General features: G+C 37.8%; 1 protein-coding gene across 6 annotated transcripts in view; it reads left to right on the top strand.

Moving 5' to 3' along the window:
- ACSS3 (acyl-CoA synthetase short chain family member 3) overlaps positions 1–27916 on the top strand; it is a 136532-nt gene that overhangs the window by 78717 nt on the left and 29899 nt on the right. For all 6 annotated transcript variants that reach the window (XM_054080114.1, XM_054080125.1, XM_054080105.1 and 3 more), the window contains 2 exons: positions 6710–6861; positions 14826–14929. In XM_054080114.1, coding sequence (XP_053936089.1) covers positions 6710–6861; positions 14826–14929 — 256 coding nt within the window. The remainder of the gene's footprint in view (positions 1–6709; positions 6862–14825; positions 14930–27916) is intronic.

Here is a 27916-nt window from a genome sequence, read left to right on the forward strand (position 1 = left end):
CAGAATAGACATTAAGGGAAAAATTAAGAAACAGAGAAGCACTGCACAGGCCTGCACTTTCTCAGGTCAAGTATTAGGTGTATCCCTAACTCTGCAATGTGTATTAGTCCTCCAGTTAAGATCACTTCTAGTTTTGGAGTACATAGTATAGTAAATTGTTTATTGTTTTGGCTAAAGCCTTTGTAGACTGAATTCTTATTTGTATGGGTAGAAGTGTGAGAAATCTCTGCATATGCTGCTAAAAGCTGGTCCTTCCAGTGTCAGTGTCAGATTCTCATATACAGATGGGTGTTCGTAAAGGTAAACCTGCATGCTATGTAAATATACCTATATAGGTATTGTTTTCCCCTCTTGTATGGCTTTCTCACATTTCTGAGTGTATTTAATTACCCACAGTATTCAGTTGATTTTTTTTTTTTTTTTTAATCTCCTTTACTTTTTAGTCAGGAAATTTTGCAGGCACTGAACACATAACATGTACCTAGTCAGAGCGTATCAAGACTAAATGTGTGACTTGGGTTGAAATTTGGAAAAGAAAGAATTTGAGCTCTTTTCTAGGCTGATTTTATAACTTGCACAATTTACCTGATGTTGGCTACTTTTCAAACCCTATCTCCAACTTTTTTTCGTCTCCTGATGGTTGATATAATTCTTGTATCCAGGTTTGGGGACTTCAGTGCCTGCAGGATCTCTGCAAATAATTAAACAGAGAACTCCGGTGATAAGTGACTCTCACTAGAAAAATAGAAATAAAATAGTAAAAAAAATTAGAAAGAAATAGTTTTTGTTCCTTTTCAATTTTAATTCTATTACAAAAGAGTTCAATTTTCGATTTTTTTCTGGAAAAACCCTAGTGATTTCCAAGTAAATTAATAGAATTTTAAAGCTAGGGACCACTGTGGTTTTCTTCTCTGACATTCTGAATAGCAAGGAGCAGAAACTTCACCTGAAAGCAGAAATGCACGTTTATAGAATCAAATACCATATTAACTTGAGTATTAAATTGCTATAGTCTAATTAATGTTTAAACACTTACTAGATGTTAATTAGATTCTTCATTCCAAAGAGATTGACTCATCACCACTGCAGTAGTTACATAGAAGAGGAAAGCGGTGTGAGAAAAATGGAAATTCCTCAGAGATAAGGAAAAGACTTTGGTAGTTTTATATTAGTTAGTTTTAACTACTAGCATATTAAAGTTGTTGCTTGAATTTGGCAGAAGAGAAGTCATTAAAATAAATACTACAAGAAGAGTTTTTCATTCTAGCAGGTACAGAGTAAGGTAAGAATGAACAGGGAGGAAAGTAATGCATTCCTTCAGCAGTCTGTTTTACATGGTCATTGTACAGTGAAGATTTATCTCTGTGTGAATGCATGGGGATCAGAATGGTTATTGTTTTAAAGGCACATCTCATTTTAAAATGTGTTGGTTCTGGAAAATGAAAAGGGTAAAAATCCTATTTCTTTAACAGCAAGTATTAAAGAGAAATTGGAGTTAATAATCTAGTTGACCTACGTCTCTGCTTTGTCATTTTTGCTCTTGTGAGAACATTATTAAACAGTGATAATACATTTTGCCATTTTTCTCTGAGATGACACCAGACAGTCTTCAGACAGTGTTCATGACAGCAGTGTCATCTTTTTGATTAAAAATAGGAAGAAGATGAAGGGTTCTATACAAACAGGAACAAAAATAATGTTTATGAAGAGAGATAGTGTATAATTTTTCCTCTGCTCAGAAGACTTTCTTAATGATGACTATTCATAAATTTGTAGTCAAAGCTTTTCCTAAGCGATAGCCTAATGATGGGTTTCTCGTTAGGAAGTATCAGTATTTAGATAGCAGGAAAGAACGCCTCATCTGCTTTGCCGAGGGACAACCACTGTTGAATATTAACTTGGCTGACTTCATACCCTTACTTCTTAAAGTGATTTATTTATTTTTAAAGTACTCAGGAGGCGACAACTTGTCATTTTAACAATTGCTATGGAAACCACGTGCTTTCAATATTTACTTGCTGTAATACTGTTGTCAGGAAAGTGAAAACAGTAATGAATTCCCCTGAATTTAGCAAGGTTGTGTTTTTTTTTTGTTTGTTTTTAGAAAAAAAAACTGTCCTGAATTGTTTTTCTTCAAGACATGACAAACTTCAGTTAGAAAAAAGCTACTTGAAGTCTCACAGCCCACTCTGGGTTGCTCTTGCCATTAGGATTGCAAGCTGTAAGCAACAGGGAAGCATGAAGAGAAAGTCTAGTTACTACCTGTGGCCTCAGGAGAACAAAATAGCATTCTGGTACTGCAATGTTTGGGACTTTGAATTGGAGCTAGGGTATGGAAGGAGATACTCATGCTTGCCGCAGAGCCATGCATTAAGGACTCCATTTGTGTGGTCTAGGACAGGGAAGGAGTTATTGTCTCTCCCAGGGCTGTAGAAGGACATTGCTGTGCATATGAAGCCTTCCTCACAGCGCTCGCTGGCATCCTTCCAGTCCCTGCTGTTGCAATAAACCTGCAGGGTACAACAGGCTTAAAATGACTCTCATTTGGTACAGCTGTTAGCAACTGAGGGACACCCAGCCCTTCTACATTTTCCGTAAGCCATTATCATCAGCTTACAAAACAAGCACTGCTTCTGGAGTTTGGCAGTTTTGTGATCTTTCTGCCATCATCCGTGTTGACTGTATTTGTGGAGCGAGTTCAGTATGATGTATCATCTCAAGTCCCTAGTGGAGGTTTGGTAGCAGAGCGAGAAGCAGAAAGACAAATGCCTCTTTGAATGAATGCCTTGGAATCCTGACATGTCAGGATTTTGTGTGTGCTTTGATGTCAGCAGGTTTAGTGGCAATGACTTGCATGTATAATATTTGCTATGCAGGGAGAATTTTCTCCTGATTCTAAATTTATCTTTAATTGAAGATCCCCTTGTTGTTAGAGGTCACACAGGGAGGGGATTACTGAGCTGTTACTGATGTATTGTTGATTATTATGTTATAGCTCCTCTTATGTCTCTTTTCGTCAACTAATCTGTCCTGGTGGCTTCTGACTTTCTCCATGGGAGAATTTTTCCATCCGTTTGATCCGTCTTGCTGCCGGACTGTCAATCTTCTTTCATATTCATGTATTACTGTTCATCAACACATTCTGCTTGAGGATGTCTGCTCAGCTGGTAGGCATCTAATAAATCTTGTGCTAAATCTGATACTTACATTCCTATCTGTCTGTCTGTCTCAGAGTCTCTTGGTTGGTTATTAAAACAAAGTCTTTTCTGCTTGAGTGCTTCTAGCTGATACGAGAACTATCTGTTTCTACTTTTGCTTTTTACATTAGGTGAGACAGTTCACTCTCTCTCTTGACTTGTCTTGTTCTTGTTTATCATGCTCTCAGTTCCTGCCAATCACCGATATTATTGCCAGTAACCTGTAAAATTAATTTTAATCTTCAGTAATGATGCAAATATTGAATAGTAGTAGGTCTTGAACTGCTCCCTGCAGAAATCCGGTGGAAGCATCTCATTTGCTCACAGTCCCCAGTTGACTCAGCAATCTGTCAGCATATTCTGAATTTAATTACCCTGTGCTTTATTGTTTATATTGCTAACTTCTTAAGAAACAAAATTGCATGTGGTAATAAGCCTCTCATGGCATCTTGCAGTACTTCTTAATCTTTTTTATAATAAATGAAAACTCTCTTTGGATATTTTATTTGTAGGTTTTTGGGTTCTGAAATTAATTTGCACTAGCTCAGATTTGTTTTGCTTATGTCAGTTTTTGTTTATGCATTTGTTAAACTGTGAACAGCTGCCAGGGTATCAGAAGTTTTTCTGCAGAATCAGTAAGAGTATTTTACAGCTGGGCCAGATTTTTTTTCCTAAATGAATACTTTAAGCTTCGCCTTATCCTTTGGGTATTATTTTCTGCCAGCTATCAGGGGCGCACTTTCTATTCCTTTCCTTACAGTTTTTGTGTTTTACTTATTTTTCTCCTAGATCTCAGAGTGGTACTTCTGCAAACCAAAGCTATTGTCGCTTACCTGTGGTGTATCAGTATCAACCTGTCAGAGTCCTGCATGCCTACCCACATGCTCTTAAATGTTCAGTTACTTGTGTTGAAGATGCTTTAAGGCTCAGGCTTGAGCCTGCTCTAGATGCACAGGCATAGCTGCACCGTAGCTTGGGCAGGGACGAAGGGTGAGGACCTGAGCATAAATCACTTCCCAAGCAAGGGGAGGCTTCTTCCAGCTCTTATCACGTCTGCTGGTGGTCAGATCCAAGGTTACATAGCTGCACCATGGAACTTGGCCTTGAGCATCAACAGCCAGGGCCCTAGAAGGGAGTGGATGTGCTCAGGGCCAGGCACAACCCTTTGATGGGCTCTCAACATTTCCATGTGGTTAAAAATAACAGACTACATTCTTACTGGCAGACTAACCAATTTCAGATTGCTCTACGATTAGGTTTGTTGCTGTCCCGGATGATTACAAATGGTGCTAGTTCAGTTATATGATTAATTAATAAGAAGTTTATGAAAACGAATTTTTTCACAGTCAGAGGCCATTTGTTTAAGTGTTGGCTGTGTGGGCTTGAACTCCTAACTAGATGGTTGCAGATCTGCGGGTATGGTGAACATTGTAAGATGATGACATAACGTTGAATAAATAGATTAATGAACAAATATTGATGAACACTTGGATGAATACATGAAAGTTGCAATGAAGAAGTGTGCAAGCAGCACACTTAAAGACAGTCTGATGAAAGATTTTTCATTGGGAACTGTGCATTATGTGACAGAAAAAAGGACATAGTTCACTGTTGTGGCAAATGAACATCATTATTTTGCATTTCTTTTTGGTAATTTAGGATAGGATATTAGCAAAAAGAGAGTTTTTGACATTAGTCATGCTGCTCCCTGCTACTTTGGCTGAGGATTGTTTCTTTTGTGAAAGAGGTGATCCTGTGCTGCAGCACTCTTCTCCCCAACTGTATTTCACTTTAGGGCTGCAAAGCCAACAGTACATATCTGACCTCTGCCATCCTGCATTCTTTAAATTTACCAGATGGTTATTGGTGCTCTTGCTGGTGTTCAGGCACAGCTGGATGCGGAACAAGCCTAGGGAACACTGTAATGGGGAGAGCAGGTGGGAGAGAGGGAAAAGGATGAATTCCTATGAGTCTACATCACAGCCAGCATGCTGCTTTTTATGTTGGGATGGAGCAACTACTTTGATTAGTGCGAGTTTTAATTAAGACATTTGCTGTGTTATTAGTGCCTCACTACCAGAATAAAAATATTGGATTTAGTACATTCTTCAAGGTATTTAAATGCCTGTGTTCCTTTTGTCTTTACAAAATGGAAAGTTTCCTATGCTATTTTTTTTCCAGTGGGCCTAGGAATCTGTCTGGTTTACTGTGTTTGTCTCATTGCAAGACTCTCTTGTGTTAGAAGAGAAAGTACGTATGGTTTTTTGAAAGTTAGTGGCACAGGTGAAGACTGTACTGTGTGTTGCTAGCGAAGAATTGCTGAATTGTGCCTGCAGTTCTGTGTGAAGCAATAAAATATGTAAATGTGAGTGAACCTTTTTAGGAAGGAAGTATTCCAAATTTACATTTATGTAAGGATGGTGGTGGTATGAATTTGTCTTGTGACTAGTGAACTGAAGTAAAGGTGATGACATTTCAGTAGTAAAACTTTCTCTGTGTTTGTGTTTCTTGCATAAAGCATTGAGAAGACTGTTTGTAGTATGAAAAGTATATGTCTTTCCTAACTTCCATGCTCTGTTAAAGTTCATCTTCCAAGTGTGACCTTTCCAGTGAAAAGGTTATGGCAGTACCTGTAGCACAAAAGTTCATTCCGCAGTAATGTCTTCTTTTTATAACTTCAGAATATATATGGAGCAGTTCATACACTGTAATATTTAATACATACAGTAACATTGTGATTATATGATCCTGTGCAGACAGCTTTTCATATTTGCAGCACCACAGATAAGTATTTTGGATTATTTTTTTATATTATTGTTTACCTTTGGACTGTTTGTCACATCTCATTATTTCTGTTTACAGTTCTCTTGACTGTGCCCCTTAGCTCAAGACAATGATTAGTTTTTACGAAAAATCCAAACAAATAAGACCAGTCTGGTATCACGCTAAATCAGAAAAGGGATCTTTGGCTTCTCTCCATTGTCCATGTGTGGTAGCAGCACAGAGGTGCCAAGAAGCCAGTAGTATTCATCTAAGTGGGAGTTTTTCCATAATTAGGAGGAAATTACTAGGTAAGAAAAAGCTGGCATTATGTTCCATAGGCCTGTACATGGGGGATATAGCTGCAGAGACTCTTAGTTCAGTGGACCTCTGGGTGTTTCACAGGCTGCTTCACAATAGGGGTAGTTGTAGACATGACTCCCCCTGCTGCCAGTATGATAACAGCTCTTTGTGACTGTCCTTTCATTCAGATGTCTGTGTGTCCTGTTTTCCTAAGTAGCAGCTAATGTGTGCTGCGTTCATGCAAGAGATTGTGCCCAAAGCTTGTGAATTTATTTCTACAAGTGAATAGGCTCACAGTGTTATTATTTTTAACAAAGCCTTCTTTAAAGTCTTACTTGAAATTACTTCTGTTGCTGTGCTACAGCTACTGTTACATGTTCAAGCCTTGAACTGACAAGGAATTATGAAATATTTTTATCCTGTGACATTTTAAATTATTCTCTCCACAGGGGAAGCCTGTGGGAACGCCAGATGCTGGTGCCTATTTCCGTGTGCTAGCAGAGCATGAAGTAGCTGCCTTCTTTACCTCACCAACTGCAATTAGAGCAATCCGTCAACAGGACCCTGAGGCAGCCTTGGGAAAGCAGTACACTCTGAAAAGGTGAACTAAGGATACCCTGGAAGCAGTTTCTTACAGAAACAGGCTAAATGATCTAAGAATAGCAGAGTGTCTGGGGCTCTGCCCACCTCTGTATAGCAGAATTTAAACGTATTCTTGATAATTTAGGGGTACATGTGTTTGCTTGTAAATTTATGTTGATTGGAGGAGATGAAAACTGTTAAAAAGATTATGACTCTTAAGTTTGAGAGCTTTTGCTGAGTTAGAATTGCTCACTCAACCTTAATTTTGCTCCATGGTGCTTATACCCTGTAATACAGTCCTGATTACACGATCCTGTACCGTTTTCCCACATGACCTCTTGTTTCATTGAGTGCAAAGGATCTTTAGTGTTCTTTTCATCAGCAACTAGTGAATGTTTTATTTATCTCCCCGTAACTTCATTACTGCTTATGATTCTGTGCTCCAAAGACTGAGCTGTTTGCTATCTTTTATCTTGTATTTTTAAGTTGTTTATCACTATACTATCAGCACACTTCAAAATCGTGACAGAGATCATCCTCACAAATCCCCTATGAGATGAGAGAGTGGAATTATCTGTATTTTGCAGATGGGAAGCTGAGGCACAGGGAGATTAAGGTCAAAGTCTTATATTAGTTTTGAATATCCAGTCTGAGCCACTGAACTACCACTATGTTAGAGTTCTTAGCATTATATAGTCAAAATGCATTATTAGCATTATATTAATAAAATGTCTCCCACACTGACTCACATCTGTGAGTATTTAGTACTTCTACAGTCTCTGTGTATTATAGCAAATAGTCTAAAAATGAAATACATGTGATTTTGGACCTCATCTGATCTTGAAGTTGAATAATTTGCTCAGCTTCGAACAAAGACTGTGCCAGACCGTATAGGCAGTATTTAGTCGGAAGAACATGTTTTGTCCACTTGTCCAAGGAGAAGGAGGTGATACAAAGCCACGTAGCTTCATTAGATCTTCACATTTTTAATTGCCCAGGGAAATTTTCTTTGTTAATAAGCTGTATTTATTCCCGAGGTATTCATTACAAGTTCATCATTACTTTCTTCCATCTGTTTTGAGTGCTATCAACATTTCTTACCCCTCCTTAACATAGGAAACAAGGTCATTTGAGACCCTAATGCACTATTCTTCTATGATGTGTATTGATGAGAGTGTGATTCAAATGCTGGAAAATATAATTGCTGTTCCTCAGCAATTTTTAGGCAATAACTAAAATGACTTAGTCCATCTTTAGAGTATTCGTTTAATGGAAAATCTGCTAACTTGCTCTGTAAGTTGGCACATTTTCTGACCAAATGAGAATTTCAGATTCCAGTCTCCTTGCTGATATCAGTTGCCCTACATGTAAAGAGGTATTTCATCATTCTTATCCAGTGCATAGTTAATGAGCTTTTCCATTTGTTTGCAGATTTAGTTGTCTCATAATTCATTCAGCTTTGGGCCATGTCATTCCCTGGTACGTGACTTCTCTTTATTAAACCCTCTAGCACAGCATTTAATATCTGGTAGGTGCAGTTGTTAAGAAATGGGAGTCTAACAGATGATTAAAATTTCCATTCTAGGAAAATCCTTGCCTTTGGGTGTTACTTGGACGGACTTTTCAAGTGAATTTTCAAGTGAAGGTCCAGTGAATTCTGTCTGTTTTGATTTGAAATCAGTCTTTCTTTTAGTTCATTTACTATGATGCTTTCTTCTCTGTTATATGGTGCAGAATCTTCTAAATGAGATGTCTGTCTGCTACCTGGGCTGAGATGTATCCTTACTTAGTTGAGAGGCTCCAGACACGTGTGTAGGAGTGCAGTCCTGAAAGAGGTTTCCACCATGATGCATTTCATTCCTGAAAAATTCTATTAAAAAAAACGATAAAGGACTATGTCACTTTAAAAAAAAAAACACAAACAACAACCCTTAAAAAAAGACAATTACTGATAAGGCACAGAGTTGGTAGGCAATGCCAGCTTCCAGTACAAGGGACTACTTGATTTACAGGAGTAAATTGAATTATAAGGAGACTTGTGTTCTTCCTAGATGGCGTAAGTTAAATAAACTTCTGTTCAGAAATGTTTGTGGCATCACTGGCCTCTGCACAAAATTATCTGTGAGGTCTCCAAAGGTTCTAGTGTGTACGCTTGAAGTTCCTTGTTGGTTATTGGAGTAAAATCTTGAGGTTTGATAGCCTTTGACACAAAACATCACCTAAGTCTTAAATATGGCTCATGCTTAACAATGAAAGAGATGCTTAATTTACAATACTGTAGGATAAAAGACCTATTCAACCACATATTGCCAGAGGATCTGAAGACCCTTCTTTGGATAACACACAGTGCTTCTAAGCAGGCTGTCTGGTCACATTGCTCCCTGTTGTGTTTCAAGAATGTCTAAATTCTGTGACCTGCATGTGCCTGACCATATTCTGCTCAGCTGCTGGAATCTGTTCTCTTTTTCATGAGTTAACTCCATGACTAGTAACTATTCCTGTATTTGGAATCACACTTCATCCTTTTATTGACTTAATTGTTACGAACTGGTTAGGTCTGATTTCCAAATTATTGACAACTGAGAGCTTTGTATGAAATGTGGCAACAACTCAGTAGATTAGATTAATATGCAAGTAATAATTTGCAGTTTGTGTCCCATAGCCTACTTGGCTTTTTGACTTCAGGTCAATTGTGAATTTGCTGCAATTTTATATGAAGAGAATCTAGAGATTCTTGCTTGTTCATGTGGTAGCCTTTGTGCAGCTCTACTTCACCCACGTTGAGAAGGTGCTGAGCTGCAGTTTTGTTCTGTGTGTCTCTGACTGTCAGTTGAACCTCCAGTACTTAGATCATCCTGATCCAGGTCAAATCTGTTCAGGGAGGAGAACGAGCAAGCACACCAACTGAAAAAAATTAGAAGACTTGAAAATATTTATTTATGTATTTATTTATTTTACATGTTTAAGTGTCAGCAGTTTCAGGTGCTTTAAGAATTAGTGGGGATTCTTTATTTCCAGTTCATATTAAGAGGTGCAAATGAACTTTCCTCGTAGTCTTTTCAGGAAAAAAAGTTTATGTAATGTGATGCAGATAGAATTTATTTTTTCAGGAAAAAACTGGACTATGTATTTCAGAATTAAAAACACTTCTATGATCTTTTAATCTGGAAAAGTTCAGCTCAGATTATTGAACACTGAACACTCATTTTGGAAAATGGTTTGGAGGTGTTTTTTCTTTTGTGCTTGGAGTGACACCAAAATGTGCATGCTGAATTTAACAATTTCAATTGTGTCAGGGCCATTAGCGACCTTGGTCTGTCCCCTGTATCAGGTGATACTTCAAGTCCACTCTGCTGGGCTCTTGAATAGGGCCTAAAAGCTTGATTGCAGTTAAGAGTGTAAGTTTTCAAAAAAATGGCTTAGGGCATATTTATTTTAACAGAAGTTTTGAGGTCTTTTTTCCCTATTAACTACATTGCAATGATAGATGATTGCAATAGCAGATGCATTGACATGCTTTTAAGTTTTCAGTGAACTGTTAAGAAGTTTTTCAGAGTGGGACATTTTGTAACTGTTGCCATCTCTCTCTTGCTATACTGTTTGGTAGGAGAAAATAATTCCATAGTTCTTAAGCTTGTGGCACTTTGCTCTGGTATTCTTTTTATGGTTTGGTGCTGTAAAGTTGCCAAAGAGCTAATCCCTCTCCTTCTCATAACGTTAGATTGCTCTTCAGCCTGGAGAATATTAAATCTGATTATTAAAGCTGGCAACTCAGAAGAGAGGAATTCTGCTTTTGGCCCAGGAGGTAGCATGATGTCTTAATTTCATCAAGTTTTTTAAGTTCTTGGTGTTTTAATAGCCTTATTACTAAAACAAAGACCCTTAATTTTTCAGCAGTTTATAAAGTTAATGAATTCATAAATTGAGTTTTTACATCGTAGCTGAAATTTTGTGTTCAACATGCCTAATTACAGAAGATTCCCCATAATGTAAATTGAGCTGTGCTTTAACGGGAGAGCCCTGCATGGAAACATGAGTCTTGAAAAAACTGTAATTATCAGCAATGGCTTTTGCCTTACAATAACAAGCATCGAGGTGCATGTATTGATTGGAGTCACACTCATTATACTCATTATCTTCTAATATGGAAGATGTGCTCAGAAAGCAGTTTACCAAAATGATGTTGTGTATTTATGAGTACAGAAAACTGCTTATTTGATGTGAAAGCTGCTTGTATATTTTACCCCCTGCCTTCTATTCCAAGAAAGAAGCCACTCAAACCCATTGTGAGGTGTCAGAAAAGAGGGTTAGCAAAAAATGCTATTATGAAATTAAGGAAGTTGAACTGTTTCATTTGCATATTTCAGTTCAACATGGTAGCAATTTTCAAGATTTTCTGACTTTCATAAGCTTGTAACTAGATGTCCAGTACATTAATTTTCACATATCAGATTTCTTATTATAGCTACCTCTGTGATTGTTACTTTACTCAGTTCACAGATAAGGCTGTTCTCGGGTTGTTACATTCAGCTGGTGCAGGGATCCCTACCTTGGTGATTTGAGTTTCCAATACCTTTTGTCTGTGGAAGCTTCTTTTCCTGTATTATAACTATGGATCTGTAAATGGGCCAACTGTCACTGTGGAAAAAAAAACTCTGTTCGGTTTTAGGCACATGGCTTATTGCACTTCATGATGTTTCATGCCATGTTTTACTTATGTTGCCTCCAGATGTAGCTTTACTCTGTACATTCTCCTGCCTTGCTACTATACAGCAAGCAGGTTACTAGTCCTTACACTGTAAGAGGCTGCCTTTTATGCTGATGGGTTGTGCCTGTCCTCTGGAGAGGAATTGTGTGTGAATATTCGAAGTAAGCTTTTTGTTTTGGCAGCCTTGTTATGGTATGTCTGTGGTCTCTTGAAGAGAGGTCAATCTTTTACAGGTTTTTTTTTTTATGGTCAGACAGGCTTATCTGTGTATTTCTCTTTTCTGACACCCTTGAATTATTTTCTCTGATTTTTGTCATAGTTTCCTAGGTTGCGTTCTGAATCTCATCTGCATGGAAAGATGAATCATAGTTTTCACTTCAGAGACATGTAATTTAGAAAGAAATTTGTTTCATACCCACCGTGTGTAAGAATTATTTCTTTTTGTTGACGTTAAGTCTACGTATTTTTCAAAATCAACGCAGTTTGTGTCTATTGCTGAAGGGCAGCAGTCAAGTCCTTTGTTCAGCAGTTACCTTTATTCAGAATGTCACTGAATGAGCTAGTGGGCTAAAGCATGCTGCAATCCTAACGGGACATTTTGGAGAAGCATTTTTAATCACAGGGCCTGCATGAAGCTCTGTTCATATCTTCATTAGGCATTCTATCATCTTAGAAGCCTTGAGGTCTGAGGCAGTAGTTGGTAGAGTGCCTCTGCATTTTCTCCTGGCATGACAGGCTGTTGGTGAAATGCTTGGTCATTTGTAGTATTAGTATACCTGTACACTTTCACTCAAAGAAAGAAAGAGGTTATTTGCTAGTAAACAGAGTTCTTCTGATGTGGAGTCTGAATTTGTGTTTGTCTCTTATCTTTCCTCCCTCAACTCTTTGAGGTTTTAAATTGCATCTCTGGGTAAAAATGAAAGTGCTCTCTTTGATCATGTGCTAAGCAGGGAGGATTTGGGAAAGGGAAGGCCTGAGCCCACCCTTGGTGGATACTACAGAACAGAAGCAAGTTTTTTGGTCTGTAGCAATAAGATACATGCTTGGCAGTTCTGCATTCAGAATTCACAATATTCCTCCTGATAGGATTTCAAGTGGTGCACGACAACAACAATGTGGCTGGAGTGTTTTAGATTACTATCCCAGCCTTCCAGGGAAGGAGGTGCAGTTTTCTGTTGTGATGTATCTGTAAAATGAAACCAAAAATGTTATGGGGAAAGGAAATTTCCCTCAGTTTTACCTTTTATTTCCCAAAGAGATGATTTCTGTTTCAAAATCTTGCTTAAATCGGGATATGTTTAAGTGTGCAGAAAAATAAGAATGTCTACTAATTTCAGACATTTTGTATTTCGTTTTTCTGAGATGCAGGAACATCCCTTCCAATTTATAATACAATAACTTGATAAGAGTGTCTGTTGCTTTTTTTTAAAGAGTGACTTAAAATCTCTGTACTGTACTTTAGTCATGTTAGTGTTGCTCTAGGGCCTTGGATTTTGTTTTATTTTGGTTTTTGTTTTGGTTTTGTTACATAAAAAAATAAATCTTACCCTTCTCTTAAAGGTAAATTACTTTGCAAAGTGGCCTCTTGTTCTTTGTGGACAATTGAAGAAGCCTAGAGAACTAGTTCAACATAGATTTTTTTTTTTAATAAGAGCTAATAATGAGATAAATATCATGCATTGCTGTCAATAGAAAACATGCCGTCACAACAGAGGCTATAAAACTAGTCATGTCCTAATGACAAAGTACTGAATATAAATCAGCTGTTCATCTCAGTATAGCTGGCCATTCATTTTCATCTGTACACGATGAACTTGAATTTATCAGGTTCTGTGGTTCTGCCCAAAGAGGATTAATTATTTCCTTGTTGGAGATGTGGTGAGGCATGGGTGCAGGTTGCCCAGGGAATGCTGTGGATGCCTCATCCCTGCAGGTGTTCAAGGCCAGGTTGGAGGGGACCTTGAGCAGCCTGATCTAGTGGGACGTCCCTGCCCATGTCAGGGGCGTTGAAACTAGATGATCTTTAAGGTCTCTTCCAACTCAAACCATTGTGTGATTGTAGGATAGGATGTTCCTTATCCCTTTCACCAGCTTTGTTGCCCTCCTCTGGATGCATTTGAGTACCTGAACATGCTTCCTAAACTGTGGGGCCCAGAACTGCACACAGTAGTGAAAGTGAGGCTGTACCATATGCAATTTATTAGGGTTTTAAATTGCTTATTAGGAAATAAGTGAAAAAAATCTGCCCTGACATGAATACAGTTACTGAGCAAGTGTTACAAGGATCAAAACCATAGCAGCATGCATTAATGTATGGTAATGTCTAGCTTCTGAGTACTGATAGTCATGTTTAAGAAAGCTACCACCGACATAGAGGACCTTATCATTCTAAACAGGGTGTGAAGTGAATTTGTAATGCTTAATGAAGGACAATGAAGTGTGACTAAACATCTGTTAAAAGATTCTGAAGTTGAAGACTGTGTGTGGGTTTAATATTCAATTGTGTAGCATTGCTTGATTTAGTGGTACAAACGTGCAGATCACATCTGTCAGGACCTTTAAATCTCTTCTCTGCCAAAGTTGGCTCCAAGATGTCCAGTCAAATGACCTGAAGTCTAGTACTGCAGTCAGGGACCTAAGGCTGCTGAATGTTCTTCTGATTTGCAGTATCTAGTAGGATTACTTTATTTTTTGTTTTGTTTATGCATATATAGCCTGCCTCTCCACAGGAAAATGGCTTTATGTCCCATTGCATCCCCAGAAACTCGTTTCCAAAGGCCTATAGAAAGATGATTCAACAGTTCAGTAAATACTAAAATCTCTTTAAATGGAACTTTAATAAAACTTTAAAACTAAGAGTTATGCTACAGGTATTTCCTCTTAGTTCTGTTTCTTTCTTCACTAATTTTTCTGATACCTTTTTCGAACCTTTTTTAGTATTTCATTTTTAGATTTTGCCTAACAAATATCTACCCAGTTCCTGTGTCCAAAACATTTAATTTTTTTCTCTTTACTTCCAGTGACAGTGCTTGCTTCTGGTGTCACAAGGTTTTTGCCTCCAGAAAATAAAGCTTCTTTTACATGATGTTTTAAGTAGCATAAATTTAGATTGCTAACATTCTAATTGGTCCTCAGTAGGAAGGAGCATACAAAGACCGAGTCCACGCTCCCTTTTTCTCTTTATCCAGGGCACCTACCAGAGATGCTTTTTGAATTCTCTTGTTTTCCTTTCCCCATCCAGATCAAGATACATACTTTTTTATTTTTATTTAAAGGTTCAGAACGTTATTTGTAGCTGGTGAGCACTGTGATGTGGACACATTAGAATGGTCAAAAAAGGTCTTCAAGGTACCTGTCTTGGACCACTGGTGGCAAACTGGTGAGTGTTTTAAAATACCATTTGTAAAATACTGTGAGGAGAAGTTTTCAGACTTGTTTCCTGAGTCTTTAGATAGAACTGGTTTCTGTTTCCATGAACATTTAAATAGGCAGGACCAAGTGTGAAAATAAAAGCTTAAGAGGGAAGAACGTTTTTCGGAAGTGGTCTGAAAAGTGACTTCAGAGTATATTAAAACCAAAGCATTTTTAAAAGGTGTATTAAAAAACCAAAAGGTATTTTCTGACACCTGTGTTTGAAAAACAGAAACAAAAAACAAAGAAAAGAAAGTTTGCCTCAGTATTTTTTTCCAGTTGTATTTTATATTGTCTAAATGCGTGACTATTTTGTGACAGAAAATTTGGTATTTAGGGAATCTAGGTTTAAGTTTTTTGCACGTGTATTTTGTGTAATTAAAAACAGACAATCTGGCACAGGGTAGACTCCTTCATCTTTAGTATGTTTCTGTATGGATCTCATCCAACTTCTATTGATTTATTTTGGAATGTCTCCCATTTATTTCATTAGAGGAGGATTAGATACTTAGACTGCAATGGAGAGTACCAATCTGTGTCTAACTGTCAAAAATCCCAGGTGAATTCTGGATTAGGGCTTGATTAAATGTATCTCCATATAATTGTAGATTAATATGTTTTTAAATTTTGTGATTACAAGATCAGATTCAGATTTGGCTGCTTATGCACATTATTGCTATTTAATCTAAGGAAGAGTATTACAAAACTTCTCTCCTTCCTTTCTTTCTTCCCACATTCCCTTCCATGAATCTCTCTTCTCAGAGATAAGGACTCTTTAGTCCTTATTGGATGCAAAGGGAACAACTGTGACAAAGGATGAGGACAAGGCTGAGGTACTTAATGCCTTCTTTGCCTCAGTTGCACTCTTTTGCCTTCTTTGGATGGCTGGGCCCAGAGAGTGGCGGTAAATGGAGTTAACTCCAGGTGGAGGCTGGTCACGAGTGGTGTCCACCAGGGCTCAGTGCTGGGTCCAGCCCTGTTCAGTGTCTTTATCAATGACCTGGATGAGGGGATTGAGTGCACCCTAAGTAAGTTTGTGGACGACACTAAGCTGGAAGGAAGTGTCGATCTGCTGGAGGGCAGGGAGTCTTTTCAAAGGGATCTGAACAGGCTGGACCAATGGGCTGAGACCAATGGCATGAGGTTTAACAAGGCCAAATGCCAGGTCCTGCACGTGGGGCACAACAACCCTCTGCAGTGCTACAGACTAGGAGAAGAGTGGCTAGAAAGCCACACAGAGGAGAAGGACTTGGGGGTGTTGGTTGACAGCCAACTGAACATGAGCCAGCAGTGTGCCCAGGTGGCCAAGAAGGCCAATGGCATCTTGGCTTGTATCAGAAATGGCGTGACCAGCAGGTCCAAGGAGGTTATTCTGCCACTGTACTTGGCACCTCGAATCCTGTGTTCAGTTCTGGGCCCCTCGCTAGAAGAGGGATGTTGAGGCTCTGGAGTGCGTCCAGAGAAGACCAGCGAAGCTGGTAAAGGAGCTGGAGAACAAGTCTTACGAGGAGTGGCTGAGGGAACTGGGGTTGTTTAGCCTGGAGAAGAGGAGGCTGAGGGGAGACCTTATTGCTCTCTGTAACTATCTGAAAGGAGGTTGTGGAGAGGAGGGAGCTGGCCTCTTCTCCCAAGTGTCAGGGGACAGGACAAGGGGGAATGGCCTCAAGCTGTGCCAGGGGAGGTTCAGACTGGACATCAGAACAAAAATTTCACAGCAAGGGTCATTGGGCGCTAGCAGAGGCTGCCCAGGGAGGTGGTGGAGTCCCCATCCCTAGCGGTATTTAAAAGACAGGTGGATGAGATCCTCAGGGACATGGTTTAGTGGCAGACAGGAATGGTTGGACTCGATGATCCAGGAGGTCTTTTACAAACTAGTGATTCTGTGATTCTCTTTTCCATGTATCATTGTTTTGAGATGCAAATTTTCGCTGGCGTCTCTCTGTGTATGGAGAAAAACATTTTGATTCCCCCATTGTGTGTCAGATAGCAAATATATAAGATTAGAATAAAAAGTGGAAAACTCCTTAGTTAATCTATACTTTATGTTATGTAGTGAGATCAGTTGAGAAGGTTTAAAATGTATAATTTTTATTAAAAAAACCCCTGCAATCTTAGATAAATATTGAGAAGGTACTGGAAGATAGTAGTGTCATTTTTAATTTAATCTTGATTTAATCTGCCAGATAATCGATAAATAGGAGGGACAAGAAAAGATTAAAAGATCAAATGATGTCTTTAACTATCTACTGAACTGGCAGTAAGCAATGTTACTGCATGTAGTTTAGCATGTGTTTTTATCTGTCTATGTATGTGCACATATATATGTATAATCGCCTATAGCTTTGATGTATGTTTAGTGCAAAGGTTTTAATATTACTGCCTTCATTGAGATGTATGTCAGGTATCAATGAGAGATTGAAAACAAACATGTGGACATAATTGTACTCAACAGTGTGTAGGGGTTAGACTGTGTTTGAGAGACTTCTGAAAGATGACCACCAGCCCAGCTCAGAGTGTAGTATATTTCTTGATTTTTATATTCACAATATGCTGTTAAATTAAGTTCTAGCGTGACTTAATGAATTAAGGCCATTTCAAATACAGTATTTGAGAGTGTTTAGTAATTTTATTAGAATGAAGACCCATTTTTTTTCCCAAGAGATTTCTGTAGAAATGCATGCTGTTGAATGTAAGTGAGCCTGTTGTTCCCCGGGTCTTACTTCTTGCCTTTCTTGAAGAGAAGACTGGCATTTGCTATCTTCTAGTCTTCAATAACCTCTCCCAGTCTCCATGACCCATGTAAAGTAATTGAGAGTGGCGTTGTAATGACATCAGCCAGCTCCCTCAGCTCTCATGGATGCAACTTGCGAGGCCCCATGAACTTACATATGTCCTTGGAGGAAGTGATCCTTGAATATCAGCCAGCTCTTGTGGAACCCTTTTCTCTCTATATCCTGCAGGATTCTTCTGAGTGGATCTCAGAAGAGGTTAGAATCTGCTGTTCTGAATTCTGGGACTGTGGTCTTGCTTTTGCTTTGCTCCCTCTTTTCAGAATCCTTAACTCCACTATCTCATGGTCACTGCAGCCAAGGCTGCTCATGACTGTTTCATCCTTGTTTGGAAGTATGAAGTCCAGAAGAGCACTTTTCCGTATTGGTTCCTTGTGCACCTTTGTAAAGAAATTATCATCAGTGTAGTGCATAAATCTGGATTACTGGTACCCTGCTTTTTTGTCCTTCCAAAGATACTAAAGTGTTTAAAGTCCCTCATCAGGAAAGGGTTTGTAAATGTAGACTTCCTCCATTTGTTTGAAGAAGGCCTCACCTACAGGCCTTATCCTGATTGGGATGTCTCCAGCAGATGCTCACTACAACAGCATGCATGTTTGTCTACCTGCTGGTCTTCACCCATAACTTGTTGACTGGCAGCCTTCCTTCCTGCTGTCCAGTAACCTCTTTTTCGGTAGAATACTAAACATATCCCGTTAAGTGTGGAAAAAACAAGAACTTACGTCACATTCGGCTGTGGCTGTCACTTAGTAAAATATTGTTGGGAATAAATTTCTGTCCTGGAAAAGCCTTTTCAGTCCAATAGTACTGGGTTTCAGTACAGTAGGTTAAAGCTGTACGTGTTCAATGTGAAATATTTTACAGAGTAAATAATTAGCTGTTTCATTTCATATTAGAAATATGCAAGGTTAGTGACTGATGAAAGAATAGAGGACCCAAAAATTCAAAAACAACAATTTTGTGAACTATCTCAGAAATAAAAATATGACAACTCAAAGCACAGAATAAAATCCCTAATCATTTCTAGCATGAAGAGGTTGAGAGAATTAGCTATTTTATGTAGAACTAACAAGTTTTTAAAATGGATTTTTTTTAATAGGACAATTCAACTCAAAATAACAAAATTATTTGATTAATTACATTTTTTGTAATTAATGCAACTGAAGTTGTTGTTTTGTTATGTCCACAATTGAAAGCTTCTGATTTACTTCTAGATATGAAAATGATTTTGACATTTGATAGTCCGGCAAACTGTTACTTTTTCCCCAATTTGATATTTGTCTGCATTCTTCCAAAGCAAAAGCACTGCAAAACTTTAAGAAATTTTAGCATCTTAATTTTACCTGCATTCTGTTGATCTCACATAATGCATTTATATGTCAGTTGTTGGCTCTTTCCACTGAAACTAAATCAGAAGATGGAGGAGAGGTAATTAGTGTTTGTTGTATGATGTGCTTATGTCTAGTCCCATGTTTATGACTGAGGAAAAAGGGAAAAGATTAGTTTTCTAGAGATGGAGCTGAAAATGAGTATGAGTGAAAGAAAACAAAAGGCTGATGAACAAAAATATTATAAAATAAAAAGGGAGTGTAAAATACTTGCTTCTTCGTGTTTAGTAAGGTATCATCAAAGCTCTTTGCTGTGTGATGAAACTAGAAATAAATTGAGAATATGCAAAGAAATGTACATACAATTTTCTTTCATTTTGTCTGTGGAAGATTTGTGGAGTGTATGAAATCGGTGTCGGTTGAAACAGTTATTTGAAACAAAGGAAAGCTTTCATTGGGAGACTTCAAAGCAGCTACATCTGGAAAGCCTGATTGATTAAAACTTTGATTTATTTTAATATGCCTTCATCAATAAGGCTTATTTTAAATGTTAATAGTTGTGTTACAAGTACAGTAAACACATCTTACAAGCTGTGGAATGTATGCCACCAGATCAGTGAGTGGTAAGTGGGATTTGCGGCAGTAAGGACTGATAAGCAGTTGCTGCTTTCTTTGTAGACATGGCAATGGATGAAAGAATCCTACTTTTAGATCTTGTGCTCCTCTGTACGTGGAGAGAGGATAATCTTGTTTTGAATTTGTGCAGGTGTTTAGCTTTTGCTTATTTTTTATGACACTTATAGTTTGAATAGCAATTTTCATCTTCAAAGTAACTGTGCAAACACAAGCAAATTAATCCTTTAACACCCCTGTGAAGCAAAGTTATTCCAGTCTTGCAGACATGAAATTGAGAAAGACAAGTATCTTGCCCCAAGCTATCCATGAAGCCATTGCAAATTCAGTTTAGAAAACTGAGCTTTTCTTGCTCAGAGATGAATTTTCTTGTTGTGTTCACATATATGTTGTGATATTGTGTCTGAACAAGAACACACACTTCAGACCTTGTTCTATTTCTATGTATAGTTATGTTTTAAGGAAATGATACAGTGGCTCTGTTTCAGTGTTCCATGTAAGTACATTACAGGGCACCTTGCCAAATCTATTTGAAAATACCGAAACAGTGTTTGAGGTGTACCTGCTGTGTCACATCCTTGGGAGAGGCAGCAGTCCATAAAGAAATGTGAGTTTGTATTACCTTGTTTTTGGAGCAAGCTTTGAATTCTAGAATTAAAGATGGCTAACAGCCACGAGGACATGATGAACTATGGAAGCATGACGGTTCTGAAAGCTTGTGTTAAACGTCCTCAACTGCTTTCAGTATCTTATAGTAAAAAGAAATAAAATGAAATTCTACCACATAGCTTTTGACATTAAAAAAAAAAAGTTAAGAAGTCAGATTTTCATTTCTTCATAAGTATAGGATGCAAAGAGGTTTTTTTTTCTTCTTATTTCTAAATAGAAATGTTTTCAGATTCTCCCTTAGAGGATGTATAGGAAAATTCAGATGAAACAGAGCTGAAACTGAAAATTCAGTGATAAAATTTGACATGCGTAAAATCTCAATCAAGAGGCAATTTTCTATACAACTTCTTTCGGTCATGTACAATGGGAGTCAAAATTACAAAGCACGCAAGCGTAGCAGGTTTGAATTGGAGATAACCTGCTATGTCCTGAGTGTCAGCTCGCTAGCAGATAGAACTGTGAGAAGTTTGTGCAGGTTTTCTTTTTTCCTGGAAATAAGCTGCCTTATCCGATAAGGTATGAACGTCTGCAGCAGGCACTAGGACAAAAATCTCACAGTGCTTACTACATTATGGCTGCTGAAAAACATGATTGTATTATGTGCACATTGTAATGAGATCTTGGGTACTCTAAGACTTGGTGTGTTAAAATCTACTGGTAGGAATTCCCCAATTTCTATAGCACAGTTAATATACACTACTACCTTTAAAAGGATTCCTGTTCCTTCTCTGTGTCTTCTAAAACATGCAGCTACTGTGTTGGTAATATTTTGATTCGGTCATACTATTATTATTTCCACATAGGAGCAATGGTCCTTTCATTAGGACTATACAAATGAAACAACTGTATCATTGAATTTGGTGTAAAAAATATGAATCATAGATAAGTGTACTCATTGTAATGTATTTCAATGACTGCTTCATGTATGGAAAAGAGTTTATTAATGTGGTCTCCAAACAGTACGACATGGTACCCAGCCTTCAGTTTGCACTGTGTTGTCTTGGCAACATTGTGCAGAATTTTCTTGTGAGTATCTGGAAAGATGGATTTTGCAACCGATTTCCACTACAGAACCCTTCTTTAAGCGAATTATCTTGTCAATCTAGATTTCTGTCTCCTCATAGTTGGCAGTTGGCTTCCAGATTTTGTTCTTTAGTCATCTTCTGCTTTGCCCCATTCTAAACTGTGGGGATCAATCAGTTGCATTCCTTAATAGGGTGAAATTTTCGGACCAAGAGGCAGTGGGAAAGGTGAACTAAAGAAAGGGTGGCTCTTCAGTTGGCAGCAAAAGACTTGATTCTTTGAATATTTTTTTTTTTTTAGAGAGCTGGAAATTCAGTTCTGGAGCTATGGAGCCCAAGGATCTGGAGCTGAGATGAGAGAGATGAAACAGCTTTCTTCCAAAGTTCAGGCTACTGATTTAGGTTTTCAGGTGGTGCCTCAGTGTAGACGCAGCTAATGCTTTTTAAAGACTTATGTATCCCATCAAGACGAGGATCATATTTTTTTTAGTGGAAGCTGATATTCTGCACAACAGTTCTTTAGAAGTGGGAATTACTCTGCAGAAACTTCTGTAGCTCTGCAGCCATGAATTAGAGTCCTTTGAGCATAATTTTCTGGATAACTGAACTTACAACAGTTAGTCATGTAGGAAAACAGAAGACGGTCATTTATTAGGTCTCTACCTGCGGGGCTTGCATTCTGCCCCGTAGGAGTATGAATGTAAAGATTGTTTCAGCCATTTTTTGTTTCTTAGTAATCAGACTTGAGCACATGTGGACTGTGTCGTTAGTTACAGTAGCTTGTCATTCTGTCAATGTCAAGTTAGGACACCCTGTTCAAACAGGTTTTTGGTTGTCCTTATTGAAGGAGACAGAGGAGGAAATTTTTTTAGGACCCACAGGCATTGCCAACGAAGAGACTGACCTTTGAGTAGCGTGTGGCTGTCTTATTCTGTACAGTGGCCTTTACCATGAGCTTCAGAGAAAGAAGAACATAAATTGTCTGTATTTTTATATTTTTCTGTCTGGTCAACCTGTGTCAAAATCAAGGAGGTTTCCTAACTCTTCCTGAATGATTGGCTTTTCTCTTCAGGCGGGAGCAATGATAGTTCTTCCAGTTTTTATCTTATGCTAATTTAACATAACTTAGATGAGTGACATGGATTTAAATTAGGATTTGCACTCTTGTTTTCTAATGAGTCAAATAATTTGGGCTAAATTGCTTTGGGAGTGGAAATTAGTCTCTTATATCTGTGAAGAGCAGCTGATGCCTCTCTGTCTGAGTATTCCAGTAATATTACCACTCCAATGTGGAGGAGAAACCTGCCCCCCTGCTCCATGGGACATCAGAACCCTCAGTTTGTGTCACATCCCAGTAGTGTGCTGTGATTGGAGACAGAAAATTTCCTCAGCCTCTTTCTCCTTCCACCCTACATTTTTTTCTTGTTAAAGGTTATTACCACTTGTGCCTTTATATAGGAACATTAGCATTACAGAAGTTTCTTAAATGAGCCTTTATTTGGAAATGTGGTAAAATTGCTTACTTGTGAAAACCTTACCTCAGAGTTTCCTGTTTCTGGGCAGGTAGAGAAGAGAAGGCTGCCAATGCTTGAAACTGGGTATTTTGTTCATGTAATCCTCATTAATCCAATAGTAAAATATTGACTTGCTGCTCATGCTAAACAGAATTTAGCATCTCTGTGATACATGATTCATGACATCACTTGGTAAAATGGGTGATGTTGCTTCCCTGTTTGTGTTTCCCTCTGAAGCATTTTGGTCTTATAGTCATCTATACTTATTTTCCAGTCTTGAATTTTCATGGATTTTCTTTGTGCAGTCCATGTGGAGAGGATTCTCCTTCAGAAATTTTGGCTTTATCTGCTTAGCTGAGAAATACTTCTTACAGAAATGTCTGGTTTATTAGTGTATACTGTTTATGTGTGTTGGACATGAGCAAATATATGTCTGGATGATATATGTATTTTCTAAGATAGTTTTTTGCTTTGAAAGAGTTGCATAGTTTTATCGTGGTCTTCAGTGCTGCTCACTGTTCTCCCCCATTTCATGAGGTGCATTTTCTCCTCAAAAAATATTTCTCCCATGAAGGTTATTTCAGATGCACATTTCACACGAATTTCTGTTCTCCAATGCATTTTGGAAAATGTGCCACATTGCAAAGTTGGGTCAGAGAGGTAAGAAGTGTTGTAGCCTGATAAAAGGGTGGATCCTTTTGTTTTTCTTTACGGAATTGCTTACAGTTTTGGCACAATTTAAGTCTGTAAGCACACGAGATCCTTCTGGTAAAAATAAAAAAAGTATGCACTTCTGTTCTTTAAGTGGCTGGGAAGGTTCTCTTTTTCCTCCTAGCTGTTCTCTTTTTTTTTTTCTCCTCTGGTCAGCACCTCCTCTGTGCTGATACAAATTCGCTATCGGCTGTGCCGTAGCCACTCTTGTCTCTTTTACACTGATGTATTCTAATTCAGAATTGATAGAAAATATGTATTAAGCTTTTCTGTTCCCATTTGACTTCAGTTTCTTAGTGCTTATTTATCTTAATCTTTTCTGATTTTCTTTCCACATGCAGCCAGGGACACGCATTAATATGAATGAAGTATTCTAAATGTTTTCCTCCTTTTTAAAATTTCATTGATGTGGTTTAGATGATAGAAAATGAAAGAACTGTGAAGCAGTGTTAAGTTACAGAGCTCAGCCATGAATGATGTTTAGTGTGCACTGAATAGGCAAATAAAGAAGAAGAGAGGGCATCTTTAGGAATGTGTATGTCAGATAATAATAGTGCAGTCTCATGCCTGAAGGAGACAAGCTGTGACAGTACCTCCAGTTTGTATGTGTGCGAACATGTTACAGGTTGCTGATCTCATCTTGTTGCATGGCAACTGCTTTTTTTTTTTTTTTTGGTCATAGAATAAAGGCCTCATTAGTGTAAAGTAGATGATTTTCCTGATGATTTAAGAACAGGAAAGCTAGTAGTATGCTGCATGGATCTAGCACATGCAAGGAATGATCCTTTGCCGGACTTACGGTTCCCAAGTGAAGGTAGAAAGAGAGAGAACAGGAGTTTCTGAGATGTTAGATGATGATACGGAAAAAGATAATGGAATTGCATGGCAGTGATTTTGTCTGTCTTTTTCATCTTGGCAGTATTACTATGCATACAATATATTAATGTTGTCTGAAATGATTAAACAGTAAATCGTTAGCACTGAGATGTGTAATTACTTTTTGTAATCTCAATAATTTGTCTCTGAGTATTTCATCATGTATTAGTTATGATGTTACAGTAGGAGGAAAATAAAAATTGGAAATTCATTTTTAGTCTGAAAGTATATTAGAATATTAATGCATCTTTAAGCATGCCATCTGACATCTTCCAAATATGGCCAAAAAACTTTTTGTTCTTCTTTGATTATCTTGGCTGTCATTTTGCTATAGGCAACTTATAAGATGTATGATTATAAATTACCATTTGGAGGCATAGGAGCCTGGTATACTTGCAAAACAAATGTATAAACTTATGGTGCTTTATGAATAGCTTGCCTATTTGTGATAACTGAATGTATTTCTTTCTTTGGTTTTAATATTTGAGCTTCTTTACAGTTACATTTTGTACATTTATTGTGGAGACTTTATTTTGATTTGCTTTCAAATCTTCAGATGCCGTGTGTATACGTAGCATACCATGAACAGCACAGTTTATAAATATGTTATCTATTTGAATACGATTGTGAAATGGAGCCTTAGGGGAATTTTAATGGCTTTGGGAGTTGATTTTGTTTTTAAATGAGTGGATTGAATGTAGAAATAGAACTGTTATACAAGAAGTGTTTGGTCTTCACAAGTGCAATGTGTATTCATGGTAATAGATGCATTATGACTACAATTTATTTGAAGCATTTAGAAAATACTAAAAGAATCGCTCGTTTCTCTTCTGACATTGAATTCTAAGAATAAACATGGAAACTCAGGTAATTCCAGAAAATATACTGATTTGCAAGCAAAATGCCTTTTATTTTGAGAAACAGTCTTCAGGAAAAAAAAAATCACAGAAAGTGTCATGGGGCACTGGCAGAGGCTGCCCAGGGAGGTGGTTGAGTCACCATCCCTGGAGGTATTTAAAAGATAGGCAGACGAGGTGCTCAGGGACATGGTTTAGTGGCAGATAGGAATGGTTGGACTCGATGATCCAAGAGGCCTTTTCCAACCTGGTGATTCTATGACTCTATATTTTCAAATACCTTTAGCTTGTTTTGTGATTATTTTATTTCCCTGTGCTTTTGTACATTCACAAGAAATGAGTGAAACACTGCTTCTGGCTAGCTGTACACAGCTGTTGTACATGTATTAATATGGCTCCACAATCACGTTGATACTAACATCATAATTTCTAGGTTGTGCGAACAAGCTTGAAGAAGTCATTCTCAGTGCTGTATACGTGCATAACAGTATGGGAATGCTTGACTGTTTATTTAAATAGGAATATATTTAGTGACAGACTGCATATAATGCAGTATTTCATTTTAAAGATTGGAAGTAGTGTCCCAGCTGAGGTAAGAGACATTCATTGATACCCTTGCAGAGTAAGATCTGCTAAGAAGTTAAACCGTAGATGAGCTTTCAGAAAGTTACTTGTTGCTAAATCTCTTTCAGAAAAAAATGGCCTAACTTATGAAAGCGCTTAAATGCCTACCTGTGTTGCATTTGACATTTAAAATGTAAAGTGATGTCCTAAACCATGAATTAGATTAAATGGACAAATTAATTATAGGGGAGAGAATTCTTGTAATACTATTCCTATTTTAAATGAAACATACTGAGATAAATAGCTTGATGGTGGCGGCATGTAATTGAGTACGTGATTTATGAATGGTCTGAGCTTAGATAAGTGAAAACCACCAGTGAAGGACGGAGTGGAGCATCCCTCCTTTGTCTCTGGCACTGCCTTTGTATTCACCCCTGCTTTTATGCCAGTCCTACCGTGCATGTAGCCACATGGTGAGCAGAATCAGAGCACTGATTTAGGCAAAAACTAACCTGGCTGAAAGAAAGAACAATACTTTTTAAAATAATCTGTTTGAGTTCACTCAAATTCCATGTAAAAAATGAGAGGAAAACGAAAATGGGAATGTATAGCCGAGGTGTAGCAGAATAATGAGCTCACCTTTTTTTTTTTTTTTTTTTTTAATGCTTATCTTCACTGTTATGTGTTAAATTAGCTCAAGTCAACTGTGCAGTGTCCAGTTGTGCATTTCGATGACAAAATCGTCCTTCGTGTAGTGGATAATGAAAATGAATATGGCTGTCACATCGTTGTCCCTTTTAGCTATTTTCTGTGCTGTTTTTTGGATGGTAACCACTTTCTGTGGTGTCTGTAGTGTATGGCCCTATTTTTGACTGAGCACTAGCATTTAATAGAGAATATAGAGAATAAAAACGTCAAGAGGAAGTGAATACTGAACAGCAAGTAGGCTTAACCAGAAATAAAGCAAATTTTTGGGCAAAGCACTGGTCCTTTTGTACAAACACATCTGTACTTGAGAGTCTGTTAATGGATTTTTCTGGTTTCCTCATTCACCCTTTAAAAAATGGATTGGTTAATTTCCTATTTATATCTCTTTTCCATAATTTCCGAGTGAATTTTCAACATTACAGTTTCTGAGTAGAGAAAGTTAAGCAGTTAAGCAGAGGGATTTAAGGGTTCAGTATAAGACTTAATCAAGTCAGAAAGGTCAAATTTAATTTCACTTGGATGTGAAGGACAGGTGAAAAACACTTGCTTTTTCATGATGCTTACGGTTAACTTGTAGACATTTTACGTTCTGTTTTGTAGAGTACTAGTGGGATGAACAAACGTATTTTGCAGTCATCTCACCTCGCGGTAACAAATTGCTCTGATCTTCTGCTAAATGAAGGTGATCTACCGTGTAAGCAGCCTGATGGACAAGGTCATGCTTTAGATGTGATAGTCTCTCTAAATAATATTTGAGCAAGGAAGTTTTCACTGAAGTTCTTTCCAGTTGGTTTACTGTGTATTTTTTACCCTAGCTTTACTTAAGTTTGTAAGGAAACTCCAAGCAGAAAAAGTATAAAAATCTTGATTCCAAATCACTCAACCTGCATACCTCACCTAAAATTTGATACTTTTGGGTTTTGCCAAGATCTCTCACTGCTACTCTCCATATTTTGGCATTCCGTATACATCTGGTATTTATTGTGTTGATGCTGCATGTGCTTACTTCACAAGACGAATAAGTTAAGAATGCAGTCAGATGGAGGAAAAATAAATGGTAATTACCATCACTGCTCAATAATTTTTCTGCTGCATCTGTCATACTCCTCTGAAATAAGGGGTGAAATGAAATGCCAAATGATGCATGAGAGAGGTTTTGAAGTTTCACTGCTAGCCAGCAAAGCTTTTCACAGTTTAGAATGACAGATTGTCTTTAATCTAACCTAATTGTGCATAATGTATGAATTGGATTTAATTTCACACTTGCTTTCTGACAGTTGGTGA

This window comes from Cuculus canorus, chromosome 1 (assembly GCF_017976375.1).
Source record: "Cuculus canorus isolate bCucCan1 chromosome 1, bCucCan1.pri, whole genome shotgun sequence".
Lineage (NCBI taxonomy): Eukaryota > Metazoa > Chordata > Aves > Cuculiformes > Cuculidae > Cuculus > Cuculus canorus.